At 36.5% G+C, this 27,478-nt stretch overlaps 1 protein-coding gene across 1 annotated transcript in view; it reads left to right on the top strand.

The window, feature by feature from the left end:
- The window catches only part of LOC129228681 (snake venom 5'-nucleotidase-like), a 42,324-nt gene that overhangs the window by 12,779 nt on the left and 2,067 nt on the right, over positions 1-27,478 (top strand). Inside the window, exons 3-8 of the mRNA XM_054863365.1 lie at positions 2,686-2,902; positions 4,849-5,037; positions 15,306-15,503; positions 19,042-19,305; positions 22,801-22,962; positions 25,828-26,031. Coding sequence (XP_054719340.1) covers positions 2,686-2,902; positions 4,849-5,037; positions 15,306-15,503; positions 19,042-19,305; positions 22,801-22,962; positions 25,828-26,031 — 1,234 coding nt within the window. The remainder of the gene's footprint in view (positions 1-2,685; positions 2,903-4,848; positions 5,038-15,305; positions 15,504-19,041; positions 19,306-22,800; positions 22,963-25,827; positions 26,032-27,478) is intronic.

The raw sequence follows: 27,478 nt of genomic DNA, 5'->3' as shown, positions 1-27,478 counted from the left end.
ATTAAGCTGCAACACTTATAATTGACGATTATTTTAACATATTAGAACCTAAAGCAAAGGGAAAAAAACTCCCCCCCCCCATTCTTGCTAACAGAACGATCTACTCGTTATGATTTGTGCCCACATTTCAAGTATATTTGTGCATAATATTTATGTTCTTAGTAGATTAATTGATCTCTTGAGAAATTCTAAAAAACATAGTTTTTTTTTCCTTCTTTCTCTCTCTCTCTCTCTTTTAAGGGAGAGAGAGAGAGAAAATAAATACTACCGAAAACTGAATAAATTTCAGTTATCTGAGTGTTCTGATTAAATGAATATTTTTACTTAGAGAGAGAGTACAATTTTACTTACTTTATAAATACTGTTTAAAAAGTAAGGTAAGTCATAATCATCTAAGTCAAAGTGAGTCAGTCCTTGTAATTATTGAAATCTAAATAATTGAGTCCTCAAAAGTTTTGGAAAAATTTGCTGAAATTTTATAAAAGTCTATAAAACTCTAACAAAGATTGTAAAATCGTAAAAATCCTTTAACCGTAAAAACTGACGAATTTTCGTAAAAATTACAAAAAATCAAGCAAAAATTTGCAGGTAAGAGTGAATTACAAACAGGGCCGAATTCGCCTATAAGATAAACAAGCTATTACTTAGAGCCCCTGCTTTGAAGTGGGTCCCTAACTCCCAAAAAAAATTCATGATTCGTTCCTTAAAAAATGGTAATTGCTTTAAAAAACTATTTTTATTTTTAAGTGCTTGAAAACCTTGAATATTTGGAAACGTGTAGCTACAAACCTTAAATTTTAAAATTTCTAACAAATATTAGAGGGGGAGGAATGCCAAAATATGTCAAATTCAGCTCCTTGCCACATCCTGTATTAAAAATGTAAAAATCATGGTTCTCCCGTTTGTAACATATTATTTGAAATAAATTTTTGTGACTCATATGTTTCATATCTTGCTATTTATTCAATTCCGAATGCAGTATTTTGGAAATTCTTTTGTCTTACTTCTTCTGCATATTGCCTATCTGTTTAGCACGGAAACAAATACACACTACTTCTATTTCTTTTCGTTTTCTGCCCCACTTGCAACTGAAGAAAAGTTAATGTCATGAGAAATCTGTGGTTTCTTTTTTCTTTTAAATTTAAAATAGCTATTTCTCAAAGTTGGAACAGGCCTGTAAAAATTTACGATCAAGTACTAAAATATCAGAGACTGGAAAGTACAAATGAAGTGCGTTAAATAATTTTATTTATTCTAGAGTCCTTGAAAATAATTAGATAAGTCTTTGAAAATCCTAAGCAAAGTGGGCTCCAATTTCTTCTACTGCATATTGTTAATCTGTTTAGCCAGGAAAAAAAAAATGATACACTACCTTTTCGTTTTCTGCACTGCTAATGATTAAAAAAAGGTTGTTGTAATGAGAAATCAATAGTTTATTTTTTCTTTCAAACTTAAAATGGTTGTTTCTTACAAAGTTTGAACAATATACTGTACAACTGTATAATCTAGTTATCAATTTCTATGTCTATCCAATTAACCTTTATAAGGCTTCAAAATGCAGAATTTTATATTCATTTTGCGAAATTTCCTCCAGGGGAGAAACCCCCGGCCCCCTAAAATTGGGGATATTCTATTTCCCACTTAAAAGGGAGAAATGCGTCACTCTCTTGATAACAGCTCCCTCTCTTAAGATCAATTCAAAAAGGACAGCATGAAAACACACATTGATGAAAACGACACACAAAAAAATAAAGCATGCACTTATGCAGCACAGGAAACAGACAAAAACAAGGTAGTGGGGAGCAATAAAAATGTTGCTAAAAAAATCCTGCCCCCCCAGGAACTCAGTTCTAAATCCGCCTATGTTGCTATAAGAAAGACGATATTTTTAATTAAGTTAAAAATTGTTGCCTTTAACTTATATGACACTACTGTTGTTGTTTACGTGTCCATGGGTAATAACCATGGAAGGATTGAGGGCCATTGCTTCGAGATTTGGACTTTTTTATTTTTTCACACATAGACGACATGAGAAAGATTTTCAGCGTAAAGAAATTAAATACAGCACTCAGAGCATCCGAGGTTATCGGACCCACGTTTACTGGCGTTGGAAGCGAAGTTTCTACCACAAAGCCACGAAGGCCCCCAACGCATAATGAATGGGGCGTAATGAGTGATATAGTTTACAAAATCATTCCAATAAATTAATGAAGAAAAATTCTTTCGAGAGAATTTTGACGGACAGGTGTAATCTTTATATCAGGATTTTACTTAAAATTATTTTATGGACTATGTTTGAAGCTCAGACAAAATTATATGTGCACATTTTAACTAACGAAACAGGATCTTTCTTTTCATTTCGGAGTGGAAAGAGAAATTTACACTTGCTCTAAGAGTTTTTTTTATTTAGTTTTATAGCACGAGCAGAGCCGTGCGGGTACTCCTAGTAAATACATAATAGAAAACTGATATTATAATTTTTGCTATCAGAGTTCGTCATCAGGTCTTTTACAGTTTCCTTTGAAGTAAAATATCCTAAATAATATGACGTGATGCAAAGTTAACCCTTATGGTTCAAAGTTGCCCTAAATGACTCTCTCTCTCTCTCTGTATTCATAGTCGTAGTAGTAGTTAAAACTTTAAGCTCTGCAGCCTGATCTTTAACAAGTTCTTTCCCCAGAACAGTCTCTCGGAAACCACGAATTCGATGACGGACTGGACGGTCTTTTCCCTCTGTTGAAGCGGCTCAACGAAACGCAAGTGGTCGTGTGCAACATAAATTCTACACTCGTTCCAGAATTTGCCGAATATGTCAAGCCCTCCGTCGTTCTGGACGTGGGAGGGGAGAAGATAGGGGTCATCGGATACCTTACGACAGAGACAAAATTTTTGTCTTCCACCGGTAATAAAATATATTTTTTAATTATTTCATGTAAATAAATCGGAAGTGGAACACGATATTAAAGACTTGGTGAACTTAATGTTGACTTTAGGGGCGTGTTTACAAAGGAAATGCTATGACTTAGCTTTAACTCTGAGTAGAGATTTTCAAAAGCACCGTTTACATTACAACCAACAGTTGACCAATACCTCATCTGAACCAGAGGTTTCCAACCTTTCCACTACTGACTAGGAAACCACACGATAGTGTGATAACGAACAAAATTTAAGTAAGTAGCAATCGAAAAGGCATTGTAAAGCATGTTTCTTTATGCATAAATTATTTGCCCTCGTGTCCCCGTTATCGAAATATACGGCGTCAAAGACAACAGACATTTTTGAAAAGTGACCAAATTTAGTGAGCTTTGGTGAATAACGGAAAAAATCTTTCACACGATTTGTAGATGAATGCAGGCGGTGAAGTCGTGCGATCAATGTCTCGCCAAGTCTTTAAATTTGGCGCTTTTACTTAAAATTTCGGCTTTTGGGAGGACGAAAACAAATAATTTTTTTCGTCAAAAATATGCCCCCTCTTTCAATTTTTACCAATTTATACTTTTTCATTATTACACTATTCGTGTGTGTCTCTGGTGAGGACCACTCGGTACCCTTCCGTATCCTAAGTGGACCAAATCCGATAGAAATAGTATTTTCACAACATTAGGTGAAATGAGATGAATCGAAAAATGTTCTTTAATAAATTTAATTACAGCTATAAAAATGATGTAGATTAATTTTCACTAGTTGTTTGCGGACCACACCAAAAATTGCTCGTGGATCACAGGTTGAGAATCACTTTTTCTGATCCTTCCAACTTTGCACCTGGTACCGGGACCGCCGCGAATCTTAGAATGAATGGTTTCCCCCCTTCTCTCTAAAATTCGCGGCGGTCCCGCTCGCTGGTACGGTTGGCAGCATGGAGCTATGAGTCATAGAGGTCCGAAACGCTACAGTCCGATAGTTTTCCCCCTTTTCGGCGAGTTAGGTAGAAAACCGTTACATGTACATTTAGTTTAAAATTATAAAAAGTTCTAGACTCTAGAGCAGGGGTCGGCAAGTAATTAGAAGTGAAGTCCGAATAGTTTTAAAACATCTAGTTGAAGTGCAGAAAAAAAACTTTTTTTGTTTTAATTTTCTCTTGCAAAATAATATCAAATGCAATATGAAAAGATTCACATTGGCGGCATGACGATTTTTCAGGTAAGGTTCGTGTCAGCCCGTAATTTTGACCGACTTTTGTTCTTCAAAAGTTTCCAAACGAATGTGTAACTTAAAATCCTAGCTCAAATCAGTCACCTAATCTAAGATCATTTAAAAAGATAAATCTTTCCAAAAAAACAAAAAAAAAAAAAAAAACAAAAAAAAAAAAAACAAATTACATGCTTAATTCATGTAAAATACTCTAGCCTTCTAAAAAAAAAATAGCAGGATTAGTTGCTTCCATTTACCCCAGGTGCATAGGTGCAGCGTACGGGGTGAATGTGAATGGAAGTATTTTAGTTGCGAGCAGAAATCGCAAAATAAAGAACACATAAAACTCTCTCAGAATGTTCTCTCTATGTTGCTTAATCGTCAGTCGTCAGTCACCGATAGTTCAATTTTAAAACCCACTACAATTGTAGGTGTGCAATTTATTTCCATCTACCGAGTGGTGCAGTCAGGAGAGATTTTGGAGGGTCACCCCCCCCCCCCCCAGAATCCCTTGGTTTTTAGCACGTATTTCCAATCATAATACGATAGTTTACATACACATAAGGGCGGTTATGACCAAAAACCCCATCTACTCGTAGAATAAAATGCGATTTCTGCCTTCGCTACTGACCCTATTTCAACCTCTGATTTAAACTATGCTCAGCGTTTGCAAAAAGGCAGTTGTTCAAAATTTATTTCGCTTACTTATGTTTTTAGGTGCTTTGGAGTTCGAAGATGAGGTTGAATGCATACAGAGAGAAGCTCGAAGGTTGGTCGAGGAAGAAGGCTTGAACAAGATCATTGCTGTGGGACATGCAGGATTTACCGTCGATCAGGACATCGCAAGAAGGGTTCCAGAAGTGGACATTGTTGTTGGTGGGCACACCAATACTTTCCTATACTCAGGTAAACTTCAAAAATGTATCAAACAAAATGTTTTTCCTTGCATGGAAATTAAACTGCCACGTTATTTTTTAAAAATAAAATCCTTTTTTGTTTTGAGCAATCCTATTCCTATTCCTATTCAGAGTCACTACTGACTACAACTGTATTTATGTCGAGGACTGCATACTAAGTGCCTTGCCTCCATTATTTTATATACCGATAGATGGCAGCACCATCACCGGATCGAACAGTTAATGAGAATTTAGAACTAGTCCAGGAGCTAATAGCTACCTAGTACTAGCACCCCCAGAGGTATCGTTTCACTTAGAGGACATTGAGACCACGAACATATTTAACGTCGCCCAGTTTTGAGCAATCACGACTGCTAATTGTTTTCATTTGACCGTCCATGATGTCCGGTTCCTTTTTCAACCCCATCGTCCTCTGCAGGCGCGACTCCCCCCGGTAGCCGCTGCTCCTGGTTGGTGGCGTTCATGTCCTAACACACGCATGCTCATACACACACACGCACACACGTGCCTTTACACACATGCACACACGCCAGCTTGCATACACACAATTCTACGCACACACACAACTATACACACGTAACCGTTTCTAGAAACTAGCGAATGGGGGTAGTAACCAATGAGTAGGGTCCTGTCGCAACTCGTGATTGTGAAAAACATAATTTGAATTCAAAATTTCAAAATTCAAATTAATTTTGAAAATTCGAAAGTTTTTTTTTTTTTCTTTAAAGTTTTACAAGGTAGAAGAGCTCGCCTTTCGGCATCTACTCTTGCCAACAACAAAGAAGTGATGGTCATTTGTAAAGCGACGCCTAGTATTAGGCAACCATCATTACCACTAATCAGTGCTGCAGTCGGGGGAGGGGGGAGGGGAACGCCGTACCCGAAATATTTGGTTTTTACTGAAAAAATAATGCAAATGCAATGTAAATTGGTTTCAAACCAATTTTTTTTTTTTTTTTTTGGGTAGTTCCTTAAACATTTTTCCAACTACAGCATTGCCCCTAATTAGGGCGATGAGACGCCATGTAAGCTTAATGGGAAACAAGGGTCCTAGCCCTTTGGAGGGCCCAGCTCAGAATCAGAGCAGTATAAATCTTATGAGTTTTATAGGGGGAGGGGGCTCGGTGACCAAACTGACAAGAGGCCCGCTCTGGTCTTGGCGGCCCTGCCCCTAATAAAGCCGGCTTAGTCATCGTGAGATGGATCCACCAGTTATTGCAATCTCCACATGAGACTGTAGGGGAGGTAAAATTTCCCCAGTATCTTGTACCCGTGATACCTGCTCAACGACAACAATCAGAATCACACAGGTCTTTCGAGCCTACAGGTTTATCAAACACGAACTCCGTATGTACTCGGATACTTACATTAAAAATAAAATGCAAGCATCAAAGTAAATGAAACTTAATAATGTACTTATACATTAAATTATCCTTCTACTTAGGGACAACAGCTTCAAAATATTTTCTAGTTTGAAATGTCAAAAAAAGTCGTAGATTTTAATCAAAGAGCTTAATGAAATGAATGAACCGCCTAAGCAACTTCTTAAAGAGGCGCAGATTTTTGCGTGGCTGACCATCTCACAATCTCCTTCAATAACACGAATGGGAAAAGACGAATACTTAAAATCAATAACATAAAAACATGAGCTAAAGTTCAGCATTAAGAAACATTATCGTTTCGACATTCGTCGCTCATATCGTAAACAATGATGGTGATTTGATGGTGACTTGCTTGGACGAGTCTAACCTGACAGCACTATAAAGGCTGCTCAGATCCTAATCGCAGCATGCGACGCTGCCAGGTTGCGTTTGCCCCTACTATAGATGTTTCTGCAGTAACAGAAACAGCGCGACGCTGCGATGCCCATCGCAGATTATTGAGGAGGTCTGCATACTACTTCTGAATTGAAAATCTTTTTTCCCACGCTTTCTGCACGAATTTCTCAACTTTAAAGCAGCAAAATACAGTTCAAAGATCAAAGTGAAATAGAAAAAAAAATTAATTTGAATTTTGACATCTTGAATTTAAATTATGTTTTTCGCAATCACGAGTGTGTATGTGTATATGTAGGCGTGTGTGTTTGTGTGTGGGGGGGGTATGTGTGCTTGTGTGTAGGGTGTATGTGTATGTGTGTAGGCATGTGAGTTTGTGTCTGTGTGCAGGCATGAGTGTGTGGGTAGTTGTGTTTATGTGAGTGTGTAAGTGTGTGTGTGTGTTTGTGTGTGTATATGTGTTTGTGTATGTGTGTAGGTGTATGTATGTGTGTAGGTGTATGTATGTGTGTAGGTGTCTGTATGTGTGTAGGTCAGTGCTTCTCAACCTTTTTTACTTTGCGGTACACTTAAGAAATTTCTAGATCAACGGGGCACACTAAACTTAATTTCGCAATGGTAATATATAAATGTTTTTATCATTCACTAGTAAAAAGACGTGGGGGGGAGGGACTTTTTTCACATGAATGAAACAATTATAACTATCGTAGTGTATTTAAATTTATTTATAAAGTAGAAATATTTCGAATGTATTGCGGTTGATAATGAACAACAAAACTACCTATATCAGACTTCACAGAAAATTATGCTTGATATGTTTTAAAGCATTTCTGTCCAACATATCATTGTAGTGCACACTGTAGTTAAACGATTTATCAAGAAATGTTTCAAGAAAGAAGCAAGCAAAAAATTAAAAACATGCACCTAACTTCCGTTTGACACTTATGAGACACTTGAGCCTGCCTTGAGGAGCAAAGACGTTTGATGTTCTGCTCTATGCTGGAAAGAGCTATACACGAAGTTCTTGATCCAAGATCTTTAGAGATGACCTCTTGCTGTGTTTTATAAGTGTGAGGGATGAGAAGCTGAGTTCGCAAAGATATTTAGTGGAAAATGGTAGTAGCACATCAATAGCAAGACCAGAGATAGTGGGATACTGATTTTTAACCAGCAACCAAAATTCGTCCAGAGGGACTTCGCTTATCTTAAGTTTAAGAGTACGGTCGCTCTTGAGGTCCATAAACTCTTCTCGCGCCTTCAAAGAGAAGTCTTTAACTGATGCATCCGCAGAGGAAGAGAATGGATCGCGAATCCAATCATACTGCTCTATGTTAGTATTCTTGAAATAGTGCTTAGGCTTGTCCAGAAGTATGACTAAATGTTCTGCCACCACATTAAGCAGCTTTTCTTCCATGTCATTTCCTTCACATACCATGTTGATGGCCCGTTTGAACATGTCCAATGATCCACGACCTTCTCTCCACAGCTGAATATTTGATTCGAAACCGTTTAGCTTGTCCACTCATGTAACTAAATTCTCTCTTTGTCCTTGCATTTTCCGGTTCAGTTCGTTAGGATGTTCAAAATTGTCTGCCGTGTACGCTAGTTTTGCCAGCCAATGTATTCGTCTTTGAACAAACTGGCGTATGCATTTCGTTTTTTAAAATCAAAAACTGTCCTACCTCGTCCCTCAATCCAAAATTTTTGATAGTACCTTACCACGTGAAAGCCAGCGAATCTCTCTATGTAGAAGTAGAGAGTGGTGATCTGCTCCCATTTTTTCACACAGTACGGAGAAAAGGCGCGAGTTAAGCCGCTTCAATTTTATGAAATTCACGATTTTCACAACTTCAGCCAAAGCTGACTTCAGCTCATCTGGTAAGTTCTTTGCCATGAGAGCTTCCCGATGGAGGAAACAGTGTATGGTTTGAACACTTGGTTTACGATTTTTCACATTCGAATGGAATCCTATGATAGGCCCTGTCATTGGAGCAGCTCCGTCGGTGCAAACACTTGTGCAATTTTACAAACGATCCCGTTGCTTTTCAGATATTCATCTGTGACGCGGAATATCACCACACCGGTTGCACGTTGAGGAAGTTCTTTGCATAAAAGATAATGGTCTTTATTAATACGTTCCTCATCAATGAAGCGCACAATGACTATGAGTTGTGGACAGCTTCCGATGTCTGTTGATTCATGAACTTGAAATTCAATTTTTCAGCTACTCGTAATTTCTCTACCAATGTTGCATCTATGTCAGCCGACATGTCATCAATTCGTCTCCTGATAGTCAAAAAGTGGCATTCAGACCACCTCCTTCTCTGCTCCGGGTCCTAGAATTTCCCACACAATTTCTTTGCACGCTGGTAAAATTAGCGTTTCACCGCTAGTGTGTGGATTTTTCATTTTGGCAATTAACCATGCAACATTATAGTTAACCTCTTGAACCCTTTTCAGAAACCTTTGCGCTAGCTTTCATGAAAGAACTCTGCTTCGAGTTCTCTTCCTGCAATCGCTTGAAGTAACCGATGACTTTGCCCAAGTAAGAAGGATGTTCAGTAGACAGGTGACGTATTAATTTGCTAAGGACCACGCTTCATTTGGAAGTTCTCCCTGAAAATAAGGCACTCAAGTCTTGGTGATTTTATATCTCCGATCCACGAAGAACCGAACGCCAGGTATCCTTCCCTGCACTGCCTACTCAGCGGTCCATCTGTATCAGTACGTTCAGTCTCAGATTTAGCAGCTGATGAGCCGTCTCTAACCAAGACTTTTTTCATATCGCATTCGTAATAACGGAGGTTTTGCGCCAATTTGAATAACACACTAAGCATATGCAGACTAGCCAGAATGTCATTGCTGGTGAATTGAGCGTGAATAATTTGTGTCTAAAATAAGCCGAATAAAAAATAATAATAATAATAAGGGCAATAGCAAACAAAGGTTAGAAAAAAAATTTCTTTTTTGTTGATTTGCTTTTTATAGATCAACAAAAAAATCTTTAAAAGCAATACATGTCTGAACGTTGGCCCCAACGTATGCAACAGGTAAAGTAAAGGCTTCATTTCACTCTCGGAATTGTTCATACAGCAATTACCGAAAAAAATCATTCGTCCTAGATTTTATTTTTTCAGTTCGATTTTTTTGTTTTCTTTTAATTTCTATTTTGCTAAGTCTCAGAATCGAGCTTTGAAAAACTACGATAAGTTGAAATTAGTATCGGAACTGGAAAAGAGGAAAACAAAAGCTAAAGCTAGGGCTAAAATTTTGGGCGGCAGGGCACGATCCCTGCCTGGGAGAAGGGAGCGATACTTTTGCGAAAGATTTAGAAAAAAATCTGTATAATTAGTTGATTTCGTGGAAACTAGAAACCGCTTCCAAAACTGAAAGTGTAATAGGATCACAAAAGATTTGAAAGAGGTGGGGCAGCAAATCCCGCCTCTCCCCTTGTTGGGTATGTCTGATTGCACACGATTGAGAGGGTGAATTGAGAAGTTACAGAACGATAAAAACGCTATTCGGTCAATTCGGTCATTCAAAATACATCAATGCTCTTTCTTTTTATAACTACGAAAATTCCGCGGCACACCGGGTTCTTTGTCGCGGCGCACCAGTGTGCCGCGGCACACCGGTTGCGAAGCCCTGGTGTAGGTGCATGTATGTGTGTGTAGGTGTATGTATGTGTGTGTAGGTGTATATATGTATACGTGTGTAGGTGCGTGTATGTATGCCTGTATGCGTGTAAGTGTAGGATATTGACGAAACCTGGAGACGGTTTTCGCTAGAGGTGCAGCATCGTGAGGAGCCAATCGACGGTGATGCTGCGGAGGGTGCTGGTGGGAAAATAAAATCATAGGAACGCCAAAAACAGTCAAGTGAGAACAATAAGCAATCGTGATTGCTCAAAAAAAAAAAAAAAAAAAGTCGCCTAAAGCTATGCAAGAGTCTTCAATGGCTTAGAGGCCTTTCAAAGGCACTTGCTCCCACAAACCTGCGCCTCAGTTTTCTATTTTATTTTGAATCCTTTTAGCCTTCGTTTTGCTCGTAATTTTTTAATTTAGCATTTTATTTTCAAGTATTCCTTTTTGTTGATTCATAGAAAGTGTTGCGACTTATCTATTGCTGATCTACAATGTAGAATACTTTTGAGTTTTTTAATATCCGTCACAGATTGCTGAAAAATATTCTGCTATTTCGCTCATAAACGAGATCAGTAATGTTGTTTGAAGGCATACACCCACCAATTCTTTTTATTTTGAAGCTAGAGTCATACAGCCTCGCTTCTATATGTTAGAATTGCCCATATGCGCGCGTGAAACTATAGGCGTAAGGTAAATGAGCAATAGGTTAAATTGATAAAATTGTGAAAGTAATATGAGATATCAAACATTCTGACTAGTAAATGGAAAGTCCTAAACGACGAGTTCAAATGATTAAGGAGAAAAGAACTTAATAGTCTATGGGCCGAGTGCAAATATCGTTCAAGTTCGTTTACCAATCTTAGGGACTACGTGAACTTGCTTGAAATCTATTATAAATGATGAACTCAATAGAAAAATACAATGTTCACAAGCTGGAATTGTCTCATTAAGTTTTAATTAGCAATTGAAATAGGAACTGTGTTCCGTGGACTGTTAGCACTTACACAAAAGAAATTGTCTCTAGATGGCACTATTAAACACAATATTTATAGTCTAAAAATTTAATAAACAGTCTTTCAACCGAAATTTTACTGTTTTGCTCAATTTTTCGTTTTAAAATATATTAATACGTTTTAAATTACTTACTTTCGCTTAGTAATTTTGTAACTAAAACGAAATCAAAAATTGTATCAATCCGCAGCTCTGAATGATCTTCATCTCAAGATTTCGTCTATTACACTAGAGCCAGCGCACATAGACATTGTTAAGTACAAAAAAATTAGAAGGCACTTTACTTCACAAAAAAGATATTAATGAATCACCGAATAGCAATAATTGACCTACAAAATCTTAAGAACATAAACAACTCTAACAGATGCCAATAGATGTTTAAAAAATATTATGAAATTAAACATTAGCAGACGATAAATGAAAAACTAAAAAGTATATTTCATATCACGATGTTTTACGTTTTCCTTTTTAAATAATATTGCTTTCTGATCACAGACGATATTTTGAGCTCATTTTTAGTCTACTTTCTCGTCAAAGTAGTGTACAATAAACGAGCTGATGTGTGCATCACATGACTTCCTTTTACTCCAATTTAATGTCATTTTCCCATTATTGGCAATTTTAATGTGATTCAATAGTTTACTCTCTAAATATCACCACCAGTGGCCAAATTGAATCCCGATTTTTGAAAAAAAATCGCCAAATTTGTCGTCAAGTTGGCGACAAAACTTGGCGACCAAAAGAATGGCGATATATCGCCAAGTGTCCGCCAAATTATAACACCACTTGAGTATACATCGAAATTAACAATGATTCCCCCCCAGAAAGGGGCAAACGACCCCTTTAGAAACATCCGAATGCAACCAAAAGGGAAGGTGCACAACTAGATCCCACTAGGAGTCTACGTACCAAATTTCAACTTTCTAGGACTTACTATTCTTTAGGTATGCGACATACATACGCACATACGCATATCCGCACATACATACATATGTACATACGGACGTCACGAGAAAAGTCGTTGTAATTAACTCGGGGAATGTCAAAATGGACATTTCGAGTGTTTATACGGTCTTAGGCACTTATCCGCGTGTGGTCGAGTTGAAAAAAAAGACACAACATTAATTCGGGGTTGAGCAAAATGGAAATTAAGGCCGAATTTCGAGTGAAATTTTTTTCGCGAATACAATACTTCCTTTTTTGTAAAAGAAAGTAAGAACGAAAGTTATTAATAAATATAGAAATACCATACCTCATAGACTTAACATTGACGAAAATCAGAGATTAATATGACTGAATCAAAATAAATTAAAAGTGCAAATGTTTTTACCAGGGCTGCGGAGCTGGAGTGAAAAAGAACCAATTCCGGACTGTGACTCTTACCCTGTTCCCTCGTTTGTGCACTAACTATCAAGCAAATATTCATTGCTGATGCTTGAATAATTTAATCCAGTGGTGAATAACCTTTTTTTTTACCTGCGGGCCGCAACTCACATTAATAGGAACCTCGTGAACCAGAACAAATATCTTATTTTATTAATATGGTTTAAGTTTTTCTAGATAGCATGGGAAAACAAGGGAAACGAAAGACAATTACAAACCAAAATTGCTGTCTTAATTACTACATGCTTATTTTATTGCATCTGTGTTTCAGAAATCAATTTATGACTACTTGATTTCAAAATTTAACACCGAAAGAAGATTACTAGTATTTTTGGAAGGTTTTAGAATATATTTTTCGTTTTTTAACACTGCATACAACGACGGAGCACATGGGTCATCATTTGATCCGCGGGCTGTAGGTTGAGCACCACTGATTTAATCCATGCTCCCAATTCATCAGAACATTGGATGGACTATAAATGCGGGCAGTATTGAAATACAATGGAGCACTATTTCCATTGCACCAGATAATGTTCAAAAACTAGTCTCCTGTGCATGCCCGAAAACTCGGTGTTCTTCGAAGAGATGAAGTACATGCAAGACATAAAATTGTTCATGCACATAATTTTCCTCTAGTGACTGTAGTTGTATAAACTCTTAAGAGGAAAATAACTCTATACTCAAAAACAGGATAGACGAATTCAGTAATTCTGACGATGATACTTCAGAATAAAGAGTTTGCTTCTTGAAAAAAACTATTTTTTGATGTACATGCATAATGTTTTTAACGTACATGCGTATATTTTAAATGTACATGTACAATATTTTTTATGTATTTAAAATTTGTCTGCCTCTTGCTTGTCAGTTTCACTCCTTTTCATGTATCTCTAATGGTATGTAAAAAAATTATGAGACACTATTTTTTTGTGAACATTGGGTTTTTTTCATCTATAGACACTAAGGGTTCAGAAAAATATCACTTTTTGTAGTCCCCGGAGTTGGCAAACGAAACCATGTTTTTAAGCATCTTTTATGCCTTCGTCCCACAGCCTATAAGGGGAATTTTGAAGATTGTGCGAAAATCCTCTTGACTGTAAAAAAAAATTCAATGAGTGAGGAGAAATTAAAAAACTGATGGAGAAATTCCCATTGACTGATGAGAGAAACCTCATGATTGAAGCAAAAATCATAAAAACTAAAGCTGAAATCCTATTGACAGGGAAAATTCCAGGAAGGAAGTAGAAATTCTAACACTTTTTTCAAGTTTTTTAATGTTTTAAGAGAACTTCAATAATGACTAAGTAAACAAAACATCTCTAAACCAAAAGTATCTTGCTATAGGGAATGGTGGTTTTTCTCAGTTTTGTTGCATGAAAAAGTGGGTCTAGTTCGCATGAACTCAATTTGAAACCTCATTAAGATCTTGAGTTCAAAGCATCTCAACTGAATTTTACGATTCTCAGTCAACTTCAAAGAACTGAACACATAAAGTTCAATTCATATCAGTCTTTTTCAACATGACAACAGCTTAATTCATGCTATAATTGTCATACAAACTGAACTGTGCGTCTCAAAATCTTTGAAATCACAAACGTTGCTAGATCCCCTACATAAGGGGATTAATTTACTGTCATTCATGTTTTTCGAAAATGCTAAAGCTCTGGATCGTAGTTTAGAAGTTGCAACACATCCGCCATCTTGTGGTGAAACACCACTCCCCCCCCCCCCATGTCTGCTATAGTGAAGTACCGTGTTTTGCTTCTTGATTGTAACTTCTTATTAACTCGATGTCAATCTACAATCAAGAAACACCAAAATCAAGAAACAAAACACGCTACTTCATCATAGCAGGAATAGGAAGAAAATGGCATTTAGCCCCAAGATCTAGGGCGCCCATACAGGGGCAAGGGGGGGGGGGGGGGCTCGAGCCCCCTCTTAGAAATTAGAACTCCCTTGCTTTAGTACTTTTTCTTTGCAAAAATGTAAAAACATTTCTTCTCCAGCCATTAAATGAATAAGTTATTAAAAATGTCAAATTTTAATGGGACTAATCTGTTCTAAAATATGCTTCCATGGAGGAAATATCCCTCTAAACCATGATTAAAATATCTGAGCCCCCCCCCCCCTTACAATTTTGCATATGGGCACCCATGCCCAAGATGGCTGACGAGTCGATACTTGAGCTACTGTCTGACCACGGATTGTATGGAAAGACAAACATCCGTTTTACAGTCGGAAATGGACGGATCTATTATTTTTTAGCGATGTCAGCTTTTGCAGAAGCAGATTCAAATGAGCGGAACACGTGCATCGAATTTTAATTTTCCCCCTTATTCACATAGATTCGTCTTATCTGGACGTTTGAAAATTCCATGCAATCTGTGGTTGGACAGTACCATCTAGGGCTTTAGAAAATACAACTCATTTTTCCTTATTTTTAACAGGGGAGCCTCCATCCAATGAAGAAACTCAAGGGCCTTATCCTTTGGTCGTAGAAAGAGAAAATGGATCAGTCGCTTTAGTCGTGCAAGATTTTGCGTTCGGAAAATTTCTTGGTCATTTGCAAGTACAATTTGATGACGAAGGTAGAATTGTTCGCTGGGGTGGAAATCCAATACTGATGGATTCTTCAGTACCTGAAGGTAAGGTTTAGGGGGGAAATTTTCTTTCATTCAACATCTCATTACAGAAGAAAAAAAAGTAAGAGACAAAGTCGATGTCTGTGTAACAGGCGTCTTGCCTTCCAATGCTTCTAAACTTCCGAGAAACCACAAAGAGCCGAGCACTTCTTAAGGTGGTTTCTGTCCATTATCCCGTTTTTTTTTCTCTTTTTTCTCTTTTTTCTTTCTTTCTTTTTTTTTGAGCAATCACAGTTGCTTATTGTTCTCATTTGACTGCTTTTGGCGTTGCGCTGATTTTATTTTCCCGCCAGCACCCTCTGCAGCATCACCGTCGACCGGCCGCCTCACGATGCTGCTCCTCTTGCGAAAACAGTGTCCTGGTTGGATCCATATCCTACACACACACGCATACATACACACACCTACACACACACACACACACACAAACACCTACACATGCACACACTCCTACACACACCTACACATAAACACACTCCTACACACACATACACACACTCATGCCTGCACACAGACACAAATACACATGCCTATATACACACACACGAACGCCAACACGCACACGTGCGTACACGCACAGCACTTCATACACAACACTCACACACATGCATACATACACTCACACACACACGCACCCATACACATGCGCCTACACAAACACACAAGCGCATACATACACACACACACGCTCGTGATTGCGAAAAACATAATTTGAATTCAAGATGCCAAAAATTCAAATTAATATATATATATATTTTTTTTTGCTGTTGACGAAAGTAGTAGATTAAAACGTTCCCAGGACACCATTACAAGGAGGTTGATCTACCGCCGGACACTTTGAGGTTATAAGTGGTCACGCATAAAATCATTTAAAGGTGTGTGTTTTTTTTTTTTTTTTTAAATCAAAAAAAAAATTCTTAGTTCTAAAAATTTTTAACACATATTACAACAGTTTGGTCAATCTATACTAATATTATGAAGAGAGAGGGCGGATTTTTGTGTGTTTATATGTTCGATGTAATCTCCGGAACCACTGCACCTATTTGAAAAATTCCTTCACAATATGAAAGGTGCTTTCTTACTGAGTGACATAGGCTACAAATTATGCATATACGGATGTATACTAATTTTTAAATTAATAGTTTATTTTTCGTACGGTTTTATTTTTATAGACGTAGAAACTAGTACCGGTTGTCCCGTATTTGCAAAAACAAAATGATATTAGGCTCTCATCGAACTGAATTCTGAGGGATGTCAGTTTGAGAACCGTCAAAAAGCTTTGCATGTATTTGAGCACTACTAAAAGTTTTGCGGAAAATTTACGGTAATACTATATATCGTTGAAACGTTGAAAAGGGTAGAATTTTCCGCGTTCTAAATAATTTGTTTCAATGCTCTAATTTAATTACGGCGGGAATAATTTGCGTTTTTAACTCGAATTTTTTTAGGCTTAGCTGAAATTTACGCAATACTTTCTTCATTAAATCTATCAATTAAAGTGAAGGAATTGTCCCACAGTTTTTTTTTTTTTTTTTTTGACACATTGGAAAAAGCGACATTTTTTACTCCAGATCTCTCTCGACCTATGGTCGAAAAACTTAGCTTCTATCTTCAAAGGAAAAAAAAGTTACAAGCGTTTTTAAATCAAATTCGATAAATGTCATTTTTATTCAGGTAGTCAACCATTTTATTTTCGCGTTTCCACGGTTACGCTTTTTGAATCCATTTTTTCTTTCCTTATTTTGCATTTAATTTCTTAAACTTATTTTATTTCGTGTTTCCATGGTTACGCTTTTAAAATCCATCTTTCGCATTTTAATATCTGTCGTCATTGTTTGGAAGGGTAATTTTGCATGGGTTTTTCTTTTCTTTTTTTTAAAGCCTGATTGTTGAATATATGTCACTTGACACAATTTTTATTCTCAAGGTAGACCGGGCAAAGCCGGGCAACGCAGCTCTTAATATAGAAAGATTTGAAAGTTACTGTTAATGTGATTTTATACTTTTTTGTTTGTTTGGCGAAACATTTATTATTTCCAAAGAAAAAGACATCCGCTTCACTCGCAAAAGGGCTGAGTTCCGGTAGCGTGGTCGCTTGGCGCGTTAGGCGCTGAGCAGTTCAGTCTAAGATTATTGTTTTAAAGCAACCGTAAATGTAATTCATTGTTTTGGAAATTTGTTTTGAAAGAAAAGAAAATTTTAATTTGTTTTTATCCGATTGAAATGTACGACATTTTCTTCTTTTTTTCTGACGATGATTTTTGAATGTTCCACTGGATGTTTTTTTCTTCTTCTTTTTTTTTTTTTCGTTAGGCGGATGGATTATGATAGCGTGGCTGCTGGGCGAGTTTGGCGATAAACAATAGTTGTAGAAACTATTTTTACATTTGAAAGATACTATTCAATGTCTTTTTTGTTTATTTGGCGAAATATTTTACATTGCAGTAAGAACCGCTTGCGCTTCACTCGCTAAATAGAGTTTATCTAAAATAATCTAATAGAGAGAGAATCTAATAATTTGACGAAAAGTTTTAAATTCCAAAAAAACTTTAATAGATTTTTTTTTTTTTTTGAAACGGTGTGTACGCATTTTATAGAAAGAAAAATGATCATTTCACATCAGAGGCGTCAAATTTTTTTTATTCAACGGACTTCCATTAATTTTTTAGCACGGGCATCGCTGTGCGGGTACTGCTAGTAGTATCTAAAAATGCAAGGAAAAAACAGAAGTATTCTTGTCTGTTTAGAGGATAGCAAAGTTTTGTATCTGATCGCTTTGCCTTTTAATGTTATAGTAAAACCTCGATGTTTAGAATCTGGAAGAAGCAGAAAAAAATCAATACTATCAGTTTCTGTAAAACCAAAGTATTAGTTTTGAACTACGATTTCTGTTTAGTGTGAGTTAAAATTCCATGTTACATATTAGTTACTAATATTTTATACAAACATAACGCAGAAATTACCAGTAAATATACTTGCAAAAGTAAACATATGCACATGTGGCGGATGGCTTTCTGTTTCCCAGACATTTTTTTTGGGGGGGAGGGGGGCAGGTCGGTCATTTAAGGCGGTCAGAGGCAGGGCCTGATTACTGAATAGGCCAGCTAAGTCGTGGCAAAGGGGCCCCAATATTTAGGGGCCTCCAAATGGCTGAAATTACTTTAGTCTATGGCTAAAAGTGATTCAGCCAATGTCTAAAGTTGTAAAATTTGAACACATGGGGCCCCAAAAAAGTATTAGGCCTAGGACCCTTTAATATCTTAATCGAGCCCTGGTCAGAGGGGATCAATTCGTGCCCCCTTCTCCGGCTTTGGAAAATGAAAGTTTTTACATACAAGTGGGCGTGGTTTTTGCTGTTTTCTGATAAAATTTAAAATGAATGTACATCCTTTTCCATCCCCTGGAAAAAATTCCTAAATGTCGAGTCTGCTTGGGACCTCGGGGGACGAGGAAGAGCATCCTTATTGCTCAAAAAGTTCAAAATTAATTTTAGAATGCTCTTCCTAACCATCTTTGAAACGTCGAAATAATATTTTCTTAGATGCAGAGACCTTGGAAATTCTTCGTCCTTACGGGCAGGAGGTCCAGCGGCGCGTTTTGCAGACGGTCGGTCGCACGCACGTCCTGCTGCTGGGAGACCGCCGCATCTGCCGGATGCGGGAATGCAACCTGGGCAACGTGATGGCCGACGCGGCGCTGGACCACTTCATCCAGCAGCCGTCGCAGGAGGGATGGAACTTCGTGGCCATAGCGCTCTGGAACTCCGGGAGCATCCGGGGATCCATTGACGAAAGAATCAACCAAGGTGAGCACTTTCCCGCCAGAAGACATTAAAGTGTTAAGTAATTGGAGTGTAAAGTAAGCTTGAAGGTAGGAGAAAAATATGGAAAACGAGCTGATGTGTGCCTCACATGACTTCCTTTTACTCTAATTTAATGTCATTTTCCCATTATTGGCAATTTTAATGTGATTCAATAGTTTACTCTCTAAATATCACCACCAGTGGCCAAATTGAATCCCGATTTTTGAAAAAAAATCGCCAAATTTGTCGTCAAGTTGGCGACAAAACTTGGCGACCAAAAGAATGGCGATATATCGCCAAGTGTCCACCAAATTGTAACACCACTTGAGTATCCATCAAAATTAACTATGATTTCTCCTCTAAAGGGGCAAAAGACCCCTTTAGAAATACCCGAATGCAACCAATAGGGGAGGTGCACAACTAGACGCCACTAGGAGTCTACGTACCAAATTTCAACTTTCTAGGACATACCGTTCTTGAGTTATGCGACATACATACGCACATCAGCACATACGCACATATATATACATACATACAGACGTCACGAGAAAACTCGTTGTAACTAACTCGGGAATCGTCAAAATGGATATTTCGTGTGTGTCTACGTTCTTAGGCACTTATCCACGTGTGGTTGAGTCGAAAAAAAAACTCAACATTTATTCGGGGGTGAGCAAAATGGAAATTAAGGTCAATTTTTGAGTGAAAATTTTTTCGCGAATGCAGTACTTCCTTTTTTGTAAAAGGAAGTAAAAAAGGATTATGTGTTCATTGAGAAGAGATAAAATAAGGGAGTGAAGACCTTCATTCATGTAACCAAGACCACAAGTCACGAGATAGATTTTAAGGCAAAGCATTGGAAGAAATCAGGTTTCCTTCGCTCACTTCATGCAAAACGTGCCAACCATTCGTCGATGTTGAGTCACGTGCTTTGGGGTCTTTGGATCAGCTTTCGCTAAGCCAATGATTGGACTTGCTCCCTCCATTTTAATTCCTGCTCAAAGGTTACTGTCCAACCATGGATTGCATGGAATTTTCAAACGTCCAGATAAGACGAGTCTATCTGAATGAGGGGAAAAAGTAAAAATTTGACGCCGGTATTCCGATCATTTGAATGAGACTCTGCTTCTGCAAACTCTGGCATCGCTAAAAAATAAAACATTCGTCCATTTCCGTCTGTAAAACGGATGTTTGTCTTTCCATACAATCCGTGGTCAGACAGTAGGTCCTTTTTTTTATATAGAGCATACATAGACTAATAATAAGAGTAGACCGAGCTATGGCAACCCTTTTGCTGCTCATAAACCAAACCATGTGACTGGTGGATATCCTAGCAACAGCGGGCGTTAATCGTAGCAGACGATCAACGCCAGCGCGAAATAAAATAAATAGAATTGATGGAACACAGAAGAATGATCTTTTATGGAGTCCGATTTGTAAATTTGTTATTCTAAGTTGTAAATATTTTGTGAATATAATGAGTTTTTCGTTTAGATAGTATTGTGCATTTTCTTTAGTCAATTTCAATAACTCTCTAAGCAATAAAAGATGCAAGCGACCAAGAGGAATCAGCAAACGGTAAGATTTTTACCTACAGTTTCAATTTAAGATACCGATTAGTACATTTTTGCGTTAACGCAAAACGTTTACGCCATTTCGTTCACGCCAACGCTGACAGCTCCAAATGAAATAAAAGTTACCGAAAACTGATCAAAAACTATTACTAATGTCAAAATAATGCATAACTAAAAGAAAAACAGTTCAGTCTCTGCACCTGGAAGTTTTTTTTAATGAAAACACATTGTCTTAAAATACATGTCGAGTGCCAAACTATAGATAATGCTGCCATCTAGCAACCATGCTGCCAAAGTCTTCGCCAAGCCCTTCCACTAGTCACATGATACATCTATCAACCAATTTTCTTTATCAGCAAGAATGAGAAAGCTCGGTCTACTCTTATTATTAGTCTATGATATAGAGTAACAGTAAAACTAAAGCCAGCGTTGTTTTCTTTCTCTCACAATACACATGGAAGTAAATTTGATCAGTGGAATGATCTCACTTTCAGTCAAGTGCGCAAACAATTTAAACACGTTATATAACTTCACACAAATAAATGCTTGCATTGACCAAAAGTAGGGTCATACGTACTCCTAATGAGCCCGCTTTTTCCGTGGGTAGGATAGAGTGGATTGTAGTGGACACTGATTCCATAGGCAACCTAACTACCCACTTTTAGCAGGTTTTTCCATTGCCTCTGTAAACGCACCCTGTGATGTGGCAGAAAAGACGACAACGACAAATATAGTCGACCTCTGGTCATTTACCAATACTTTTGACTCATGTTGACCGCCAGGTTCTGCCTTGCGGGTAAAGGAGCTCGCGTTCTAGTGTTTATATTAACTCTATGGTTTGGATTTCCCACCTTGTGAGTGGCTTTTTAGAATATCCCAGAATAAGTAAGTCATATAATTCGGAACGAGTTAACTCGTATTTTACTCTTTCAGCCATTTCAAAGTTGGAGCTCGTTCATCAAATTAAAATTTTAAAAAAAAAAAAAAATCTTTTTATTGACCATGGGATGTCGTCCGATAGATAAAACGCAGAAAGTGCGAACAGAATTACTGAAGACTTACAGGAGGAAGCTTGGAATAGAATAGAATTTAGATTGTTACAGTCAAAATTGCATTCTCCAAAACTGAGGCCATGGAAGATTGATTTATGCGTAGAAGTGACACAATAATGACAGAAAATTGGAATAGTTTATGAACATTTTGAAGAATGATTGCTATTTAACTATTGCAAATACACTACATCATTAAAAATAGAGGGACATTTTTAAAAATTCAGTTTTACGGATTAACGCAAAAATATAATTCCTCCCTTCAAACCAGTCATGTAGGGGGGGGGGGCTGTGCCCCCTTTATCCTGTACTTTAAATGCTTATCGCCCTCTTGGAGTATCAAATCTCCCCTTTGGGGGCTATCACCCCCAGGGTTGGAAACCACTGTTCTAAGTCATAGTAAAATTATTAAAGTTCAAAAAAGGGTGGAGGGGCGATCTTAGGTTCAAATGAAAAAGTGGGTAACGCTGTTCATCCTACTAAGGTTGCGTTCGATGAGCACGACCGAGAGCGACCGGTTAGTTAATCACGTGACAACTAATGATCACGTGCTCCAATCAACCAATCAACTGCTTAGAATGGTAACCAGTGAGGTAACCGGTTGATCATAGAACGCTGCGGTAAGTAACCAGTTACTTACTGGTTAACCGGTGAGGTTCGTCGAACGCACCCTAACTGTCTAAACTTAATTTAAAGCAAATTTGTGGAATGTACTTGATTGAAATTAGTAGCGATAACTAGCAATTCCTTCAATTCTATATTATTGGTTTTAGAAAATGATGGTCACATGGAGGCCACCGCCCCCCTAGTAAATCCGCGGCTGGGGGGAGGGGGAATAGAAGCTCTTGATTTTTAATGCTTTCCATTTGTTTGAATAGGCAACATCACTATTGAAGATATTTTAACGGCTGCGCCCTTTGGTAACACGATGTGCGTCGTGGGACTAAAAGGGAAGCATTTGAGACAAGTTCTTGAGCATTCTGTCAAGGACTACGACCTGGGAGCAGTAGATCCACCTGGAAGTTTTCTACAAGTTTCAGGTACGTTTAAAACAATTTTATTGAAAGATCATCTGATATGATCTCTGATGGGAAGCATAGGCGGCGATTGGGACTGAAAAAGGGGGAAAAAGGGGGGGGGGGCAAAAAAAAAGATAACTAAAAGGCTAAAAGCTATAGGACTTTTAGCGGGGCAAGGGGGGGGGGGGAGAAAAAAAGAGAGAGAGAAACAAGTACACAATTTTTCTAGGGCTGGTTTTGTGAGCAGATGAGTGGTAATTAGTTTAAATCTAGCAAACTTAACTCACATATTTCTTAAGATATTGATGAATTCTGTACACAAAAACTTTTCCAAATAAACACTTGGACATGAATTAGACTTACATTACTTACCGCAAAGTATTTTGAGATGTCACAAATACTTGGTAATCATTTCATTGAACAAGTATGGCTTGTTTTTAAGTAAAACAATTGATTTACTAATATCTAAACAGTGAATACATTAACTAAAAATTACTGCTTGTGCCAAATATTGTTTAGTTAACAGATATAAAAAGTAAAACAAATAATTATGTCCTGAAAATGTTGACATTTCTACTTTCTTTTATAATTTCTCGCTTTGATTCCTAAATTGAAAAATAAATAAACAATGAAAAGTGCGAAGGAGCGATTGCCTCCCCCTTCCGAATCGCCGCCACTGATGAGACAGGGTGGAGACAGGAACTGTGAAAAAAAGTTCAGCCCTGATTTCCCTGATTTACGTTACCAATGATAATGGTTTTCTTTCTTTGCTTTACTTGAAATCCATTGTATGTTTGTATAAAATACAGTATTATAAACGTTTTAAGCTGTGTAAAGTTGTTGAACTAAAGATATATTTTAAAAAGATGCTACTTTTTCAATAAAATGGTTTAAAAAAAAAACATATCAAGTCAATTTTTTAGCGAAAAAAAAAAACATACAAAACAGTATATTAAATTTTTCTACATGGAAAGATTATAGAAAATTAAAAAAAAAAAACTTTACATCCAGAAACCAATTAGCATAAGAATTTTAAGAAACTATTAAAATTACTCTTAAAAACATATGTGTATTTATGATAGAGCTAAAAAGTAATTGAAATTATTTTGAACTAAGTTTTCAAACAGTATAATAATTGTTGCAAGAATAACAAGTAATAGTGAAAGAATAGAAGTAATGTAGTTCTTCTTATATAACTAATTGACATATTTATGCAAAACAAATGAAACCATTTGACATCCATTCATAGGCAGCTTTTTCTCTAATCAAGAACATAGGTTTTAATGAATGAATGCAGCATTTTAACAATAAAAAAAATAAAGATATTTACTTAAGTACACAAGTTAACTCTATTTCAAATGATTTCAATATGGAACGAAAATAAAATCTTAGATTGCTTTTGTAGCAAACAACTTTTCTTTGAAATGCAAGGAAAAAAAGAGCAATTAGTTAATTTAAAAATATATAAAAGAAGAATACAACTTGGTTATAAAATTAAAGAATCACACAGTTAAGTCTGAAGAAAAGAAAATCTTTATAAGCTGCGGTGACAACAAATAGTATAACAGCAAAAAGCAAAGTTTTTTTTATTGAAAAATCAATTTCAGCAATTAAATTAAAAACGAGAAGAAGTAATAACTTTTAAGCTTTTATAGTATTAATTCAAAAACCAAAGATTTCTTCTTGAAATCATGATTACAGTACGCTAATTACTTCGAGACAATGGAATAAAGGCAAAGGAGCTAAGGTATTAAGGAAGGCTTTTTCTTTGCCTGTATGGTTGTTTATTTTACGTAGCATTGAAAACGTAAAAGGAAATTTCAAGCTAGGTAAAATAAACAACCTAACAGACACAGAAGCAGTCTTAGGAAGTTCATCCTGTGGTTAATAAATAAGCTTCAATACTTAGACGTTGAAAAAAAAAGATGCACAAATATGCGTCAGTGTATAATCGCAGCTCATTAATTTTATTTATTTATTTATTTATTTTTTTTTTTTGAACAAATAATTGGCGGAAAATTCGCAGGGAATTAGAGTACTTAATTTTGTAAAGCAAGAAAAAAAATTTTTTTATCATAAAATCAATTTTCCCTGATTTTTTGTTATTTTTTCAAAATTCCCTGATATTTCCCTGATTAATAAAGTTCCCTGACTTTTCCCCGATCTGTCGCCACCCTGGAAGAGTTTGTTTTATTACATATTAAGCATGTTATGAATATAGGTACAATTTTTAAGGCTAGAAAATACTCTTCTGCATTTTTTAAAGGAGTGAAATTTCTTTTGGAGGAGTGAAATGTGTAAAAACAGTTAAAGACCATAAATACTCATCTTAATTCCACAAAATACTAACTTTCATAAGAGATGAAAAGGAAGATGACTAGAAAAGAGGAAATGTGTACGATTTTGATTTTCAACATTATTTTGTTTACAGAACATTCAACTGCAAAATTTTAAAGTTTCAATAATCATATGAAAATACTATTCTTATAAGCTGCATTTTTCAGCATTAGTTATAAAAGTCCTGACCTTAAGAGAGTTCATTTTCTCTTGAAGAAGTCAATGAAGGCGAATTTGTTATTAGTGAGGAGCTGAGTTGGGTTGCCGATGTTGTATTACTTCCCCACTCACTAACCATCCAAAGAGAAGATAAACTCTCTTAAGGTCAGGGTTTTTCTTACACGGACTGCTAATGTCTTAACGGATAGCTGAACAACATATTTGTCTCAATTCATTTGGAAGTTTATGTATTTGAGCATTTACAACTGTTAGTTTTGAAAATATGCTTTCAGGTTTACATTAAGTTATTTTTATATACTTTTAAAAGTTTTTTACAAATGAATCGATTTTTTTAAGGAAGATTCATGTTAGCTTATTTGTTATTTCCAGGGCTTCGTCTGAAATACAACATGTCTCAACCTGTCGGCTCTAGGCTCATAGAAGCTCTGGCTCGATGTGCGAACTGCAGAATTCCAAAGTACTTACCACTTGAAGACGAAACAGTTTACGAAATGGTTGTTAACACGTATCTTGCCAAAGGAGGAGATGGATTCAATATGGTGCAAGAAAATGCAGTCACTTATCGTAACGTTGGTGAGTCTTTAAAATTCACAAACTAAAATACAGGTACTGTCTTATCCTTAGCCGAGACTTAGCGCCAATTTGCGCATGCGTCAAGTCTGTTCTTGTTTTATCAAAACATGGAGGGAAACCTGGAAGTTCAGGGGTGATTGTGAGTTCATCAAAAAATACCTGAAAGTTTTAAAGCGAGAACGGGGGGGGGGGGGGGGGGGGGGGGTAATCTTTGGCCCCTATTACTTAAGTGCACCTTTGCCATAGTATTAAATAGTTCTGAGTCAAAATATTGTGTGTACATTTGGTTACATTTTTAATGGGTTACAAAGTTACTTTTGAGCTGGTGTTATACAAATTATCTTGACATTTGTCCATCTTAAGGGATAGGTGTCCATCTTAAGGCTCTTGCAGGTATATTTGATGAGTATTATATAATTTAAAAAGATTGCGGAGGTAGGCAGATAAAAGCATAACAAAAAAAAACCCCACATAATTCCGGTATTTTCAGACATAAAAATACCGGAAATACGTCTGAAAATACCGGAAATTCGGTAAAATACCGGAACACAATCACCCCTGCCTGGAAGTAAAAGGTGCAAAATAATGTGTTCTTCGAAAGTAGCGTGAAAAAAAGGCAGAGATAGAAAGTGTGAGCGGAAAGTACCCATCCTCAACCTACCGCCCCTTTTTAAAATGGAATCAATCCTGAGTGGTAGTCTTTGCTTTCGAGAATGGGCCGTAGCCTAAATATATACATATACATATATATATATAATTAATATATACATATATATATATAATTAATATATATATATATATATATATATATATATATATATATATATATATATATATATATATATATATATATATATATATATAATTCTTAGAACGTAAAATAAAATATTCTACATTTAGACCTTTGCAAATGCAGCTAGAGTGTTAAATGTATATTATATGTATCTCATTTAAAGTCTCACTCGTAAGTGGCACACTAGCAAGTGTATGAAACAAAAACATATAAGAATAATAATAGTATAAATTGAAAAACTATGCGTAGTTGAACAATATGAACTTTAGAATTTTAGAATGGGCAGTAACTGCTACGTTATCAAAGAGCTGGAGCAGTTGGCATAATATATTAATTTGCAGGTTTCTATAGAGGTCGGTAACGTACATGTCATAGTGCATTTGCATTCTTATCATATTAAGTATTAAGAGCTGGGGGGGTTGGACTTGCACATGTCAGCATTTAAAAAAACTCGTCAATTTTTATAAAAAGTTAATACTTAATAAATTTATCACGTTCAATCTGGCAAGTTAATACTTAATAATATGATAAGAATGCAAATGCACTATGACATGTACGTTTCCGACCTCTATAGAAACCTGCAAATTAATATATTATGCCAACTGCTCCAGCTCTTAGTTATTGCCCATTGTAAAGTTCATATTGTTCAATTTC

Source organism: Uloborus diversus, chromosome 8, assembly GCF_026930045.1.
Source record: "Uloborus diversus isolate 005 chromosome 8, Udiv.v.3.1, whole genome shotgun sequence".
Taxonomy (NCBI): domain Eukaryota; kingdom Metazoa; phylum Arthropoda; class Arachnida; order Araneae; family Uloboridae; genus Uloborus; species Uloborus diversus.
Note: the sequence above shows the minus strand (reverse complement) of the source record. Positions and strands in the feature narration are given on the sequence as shown.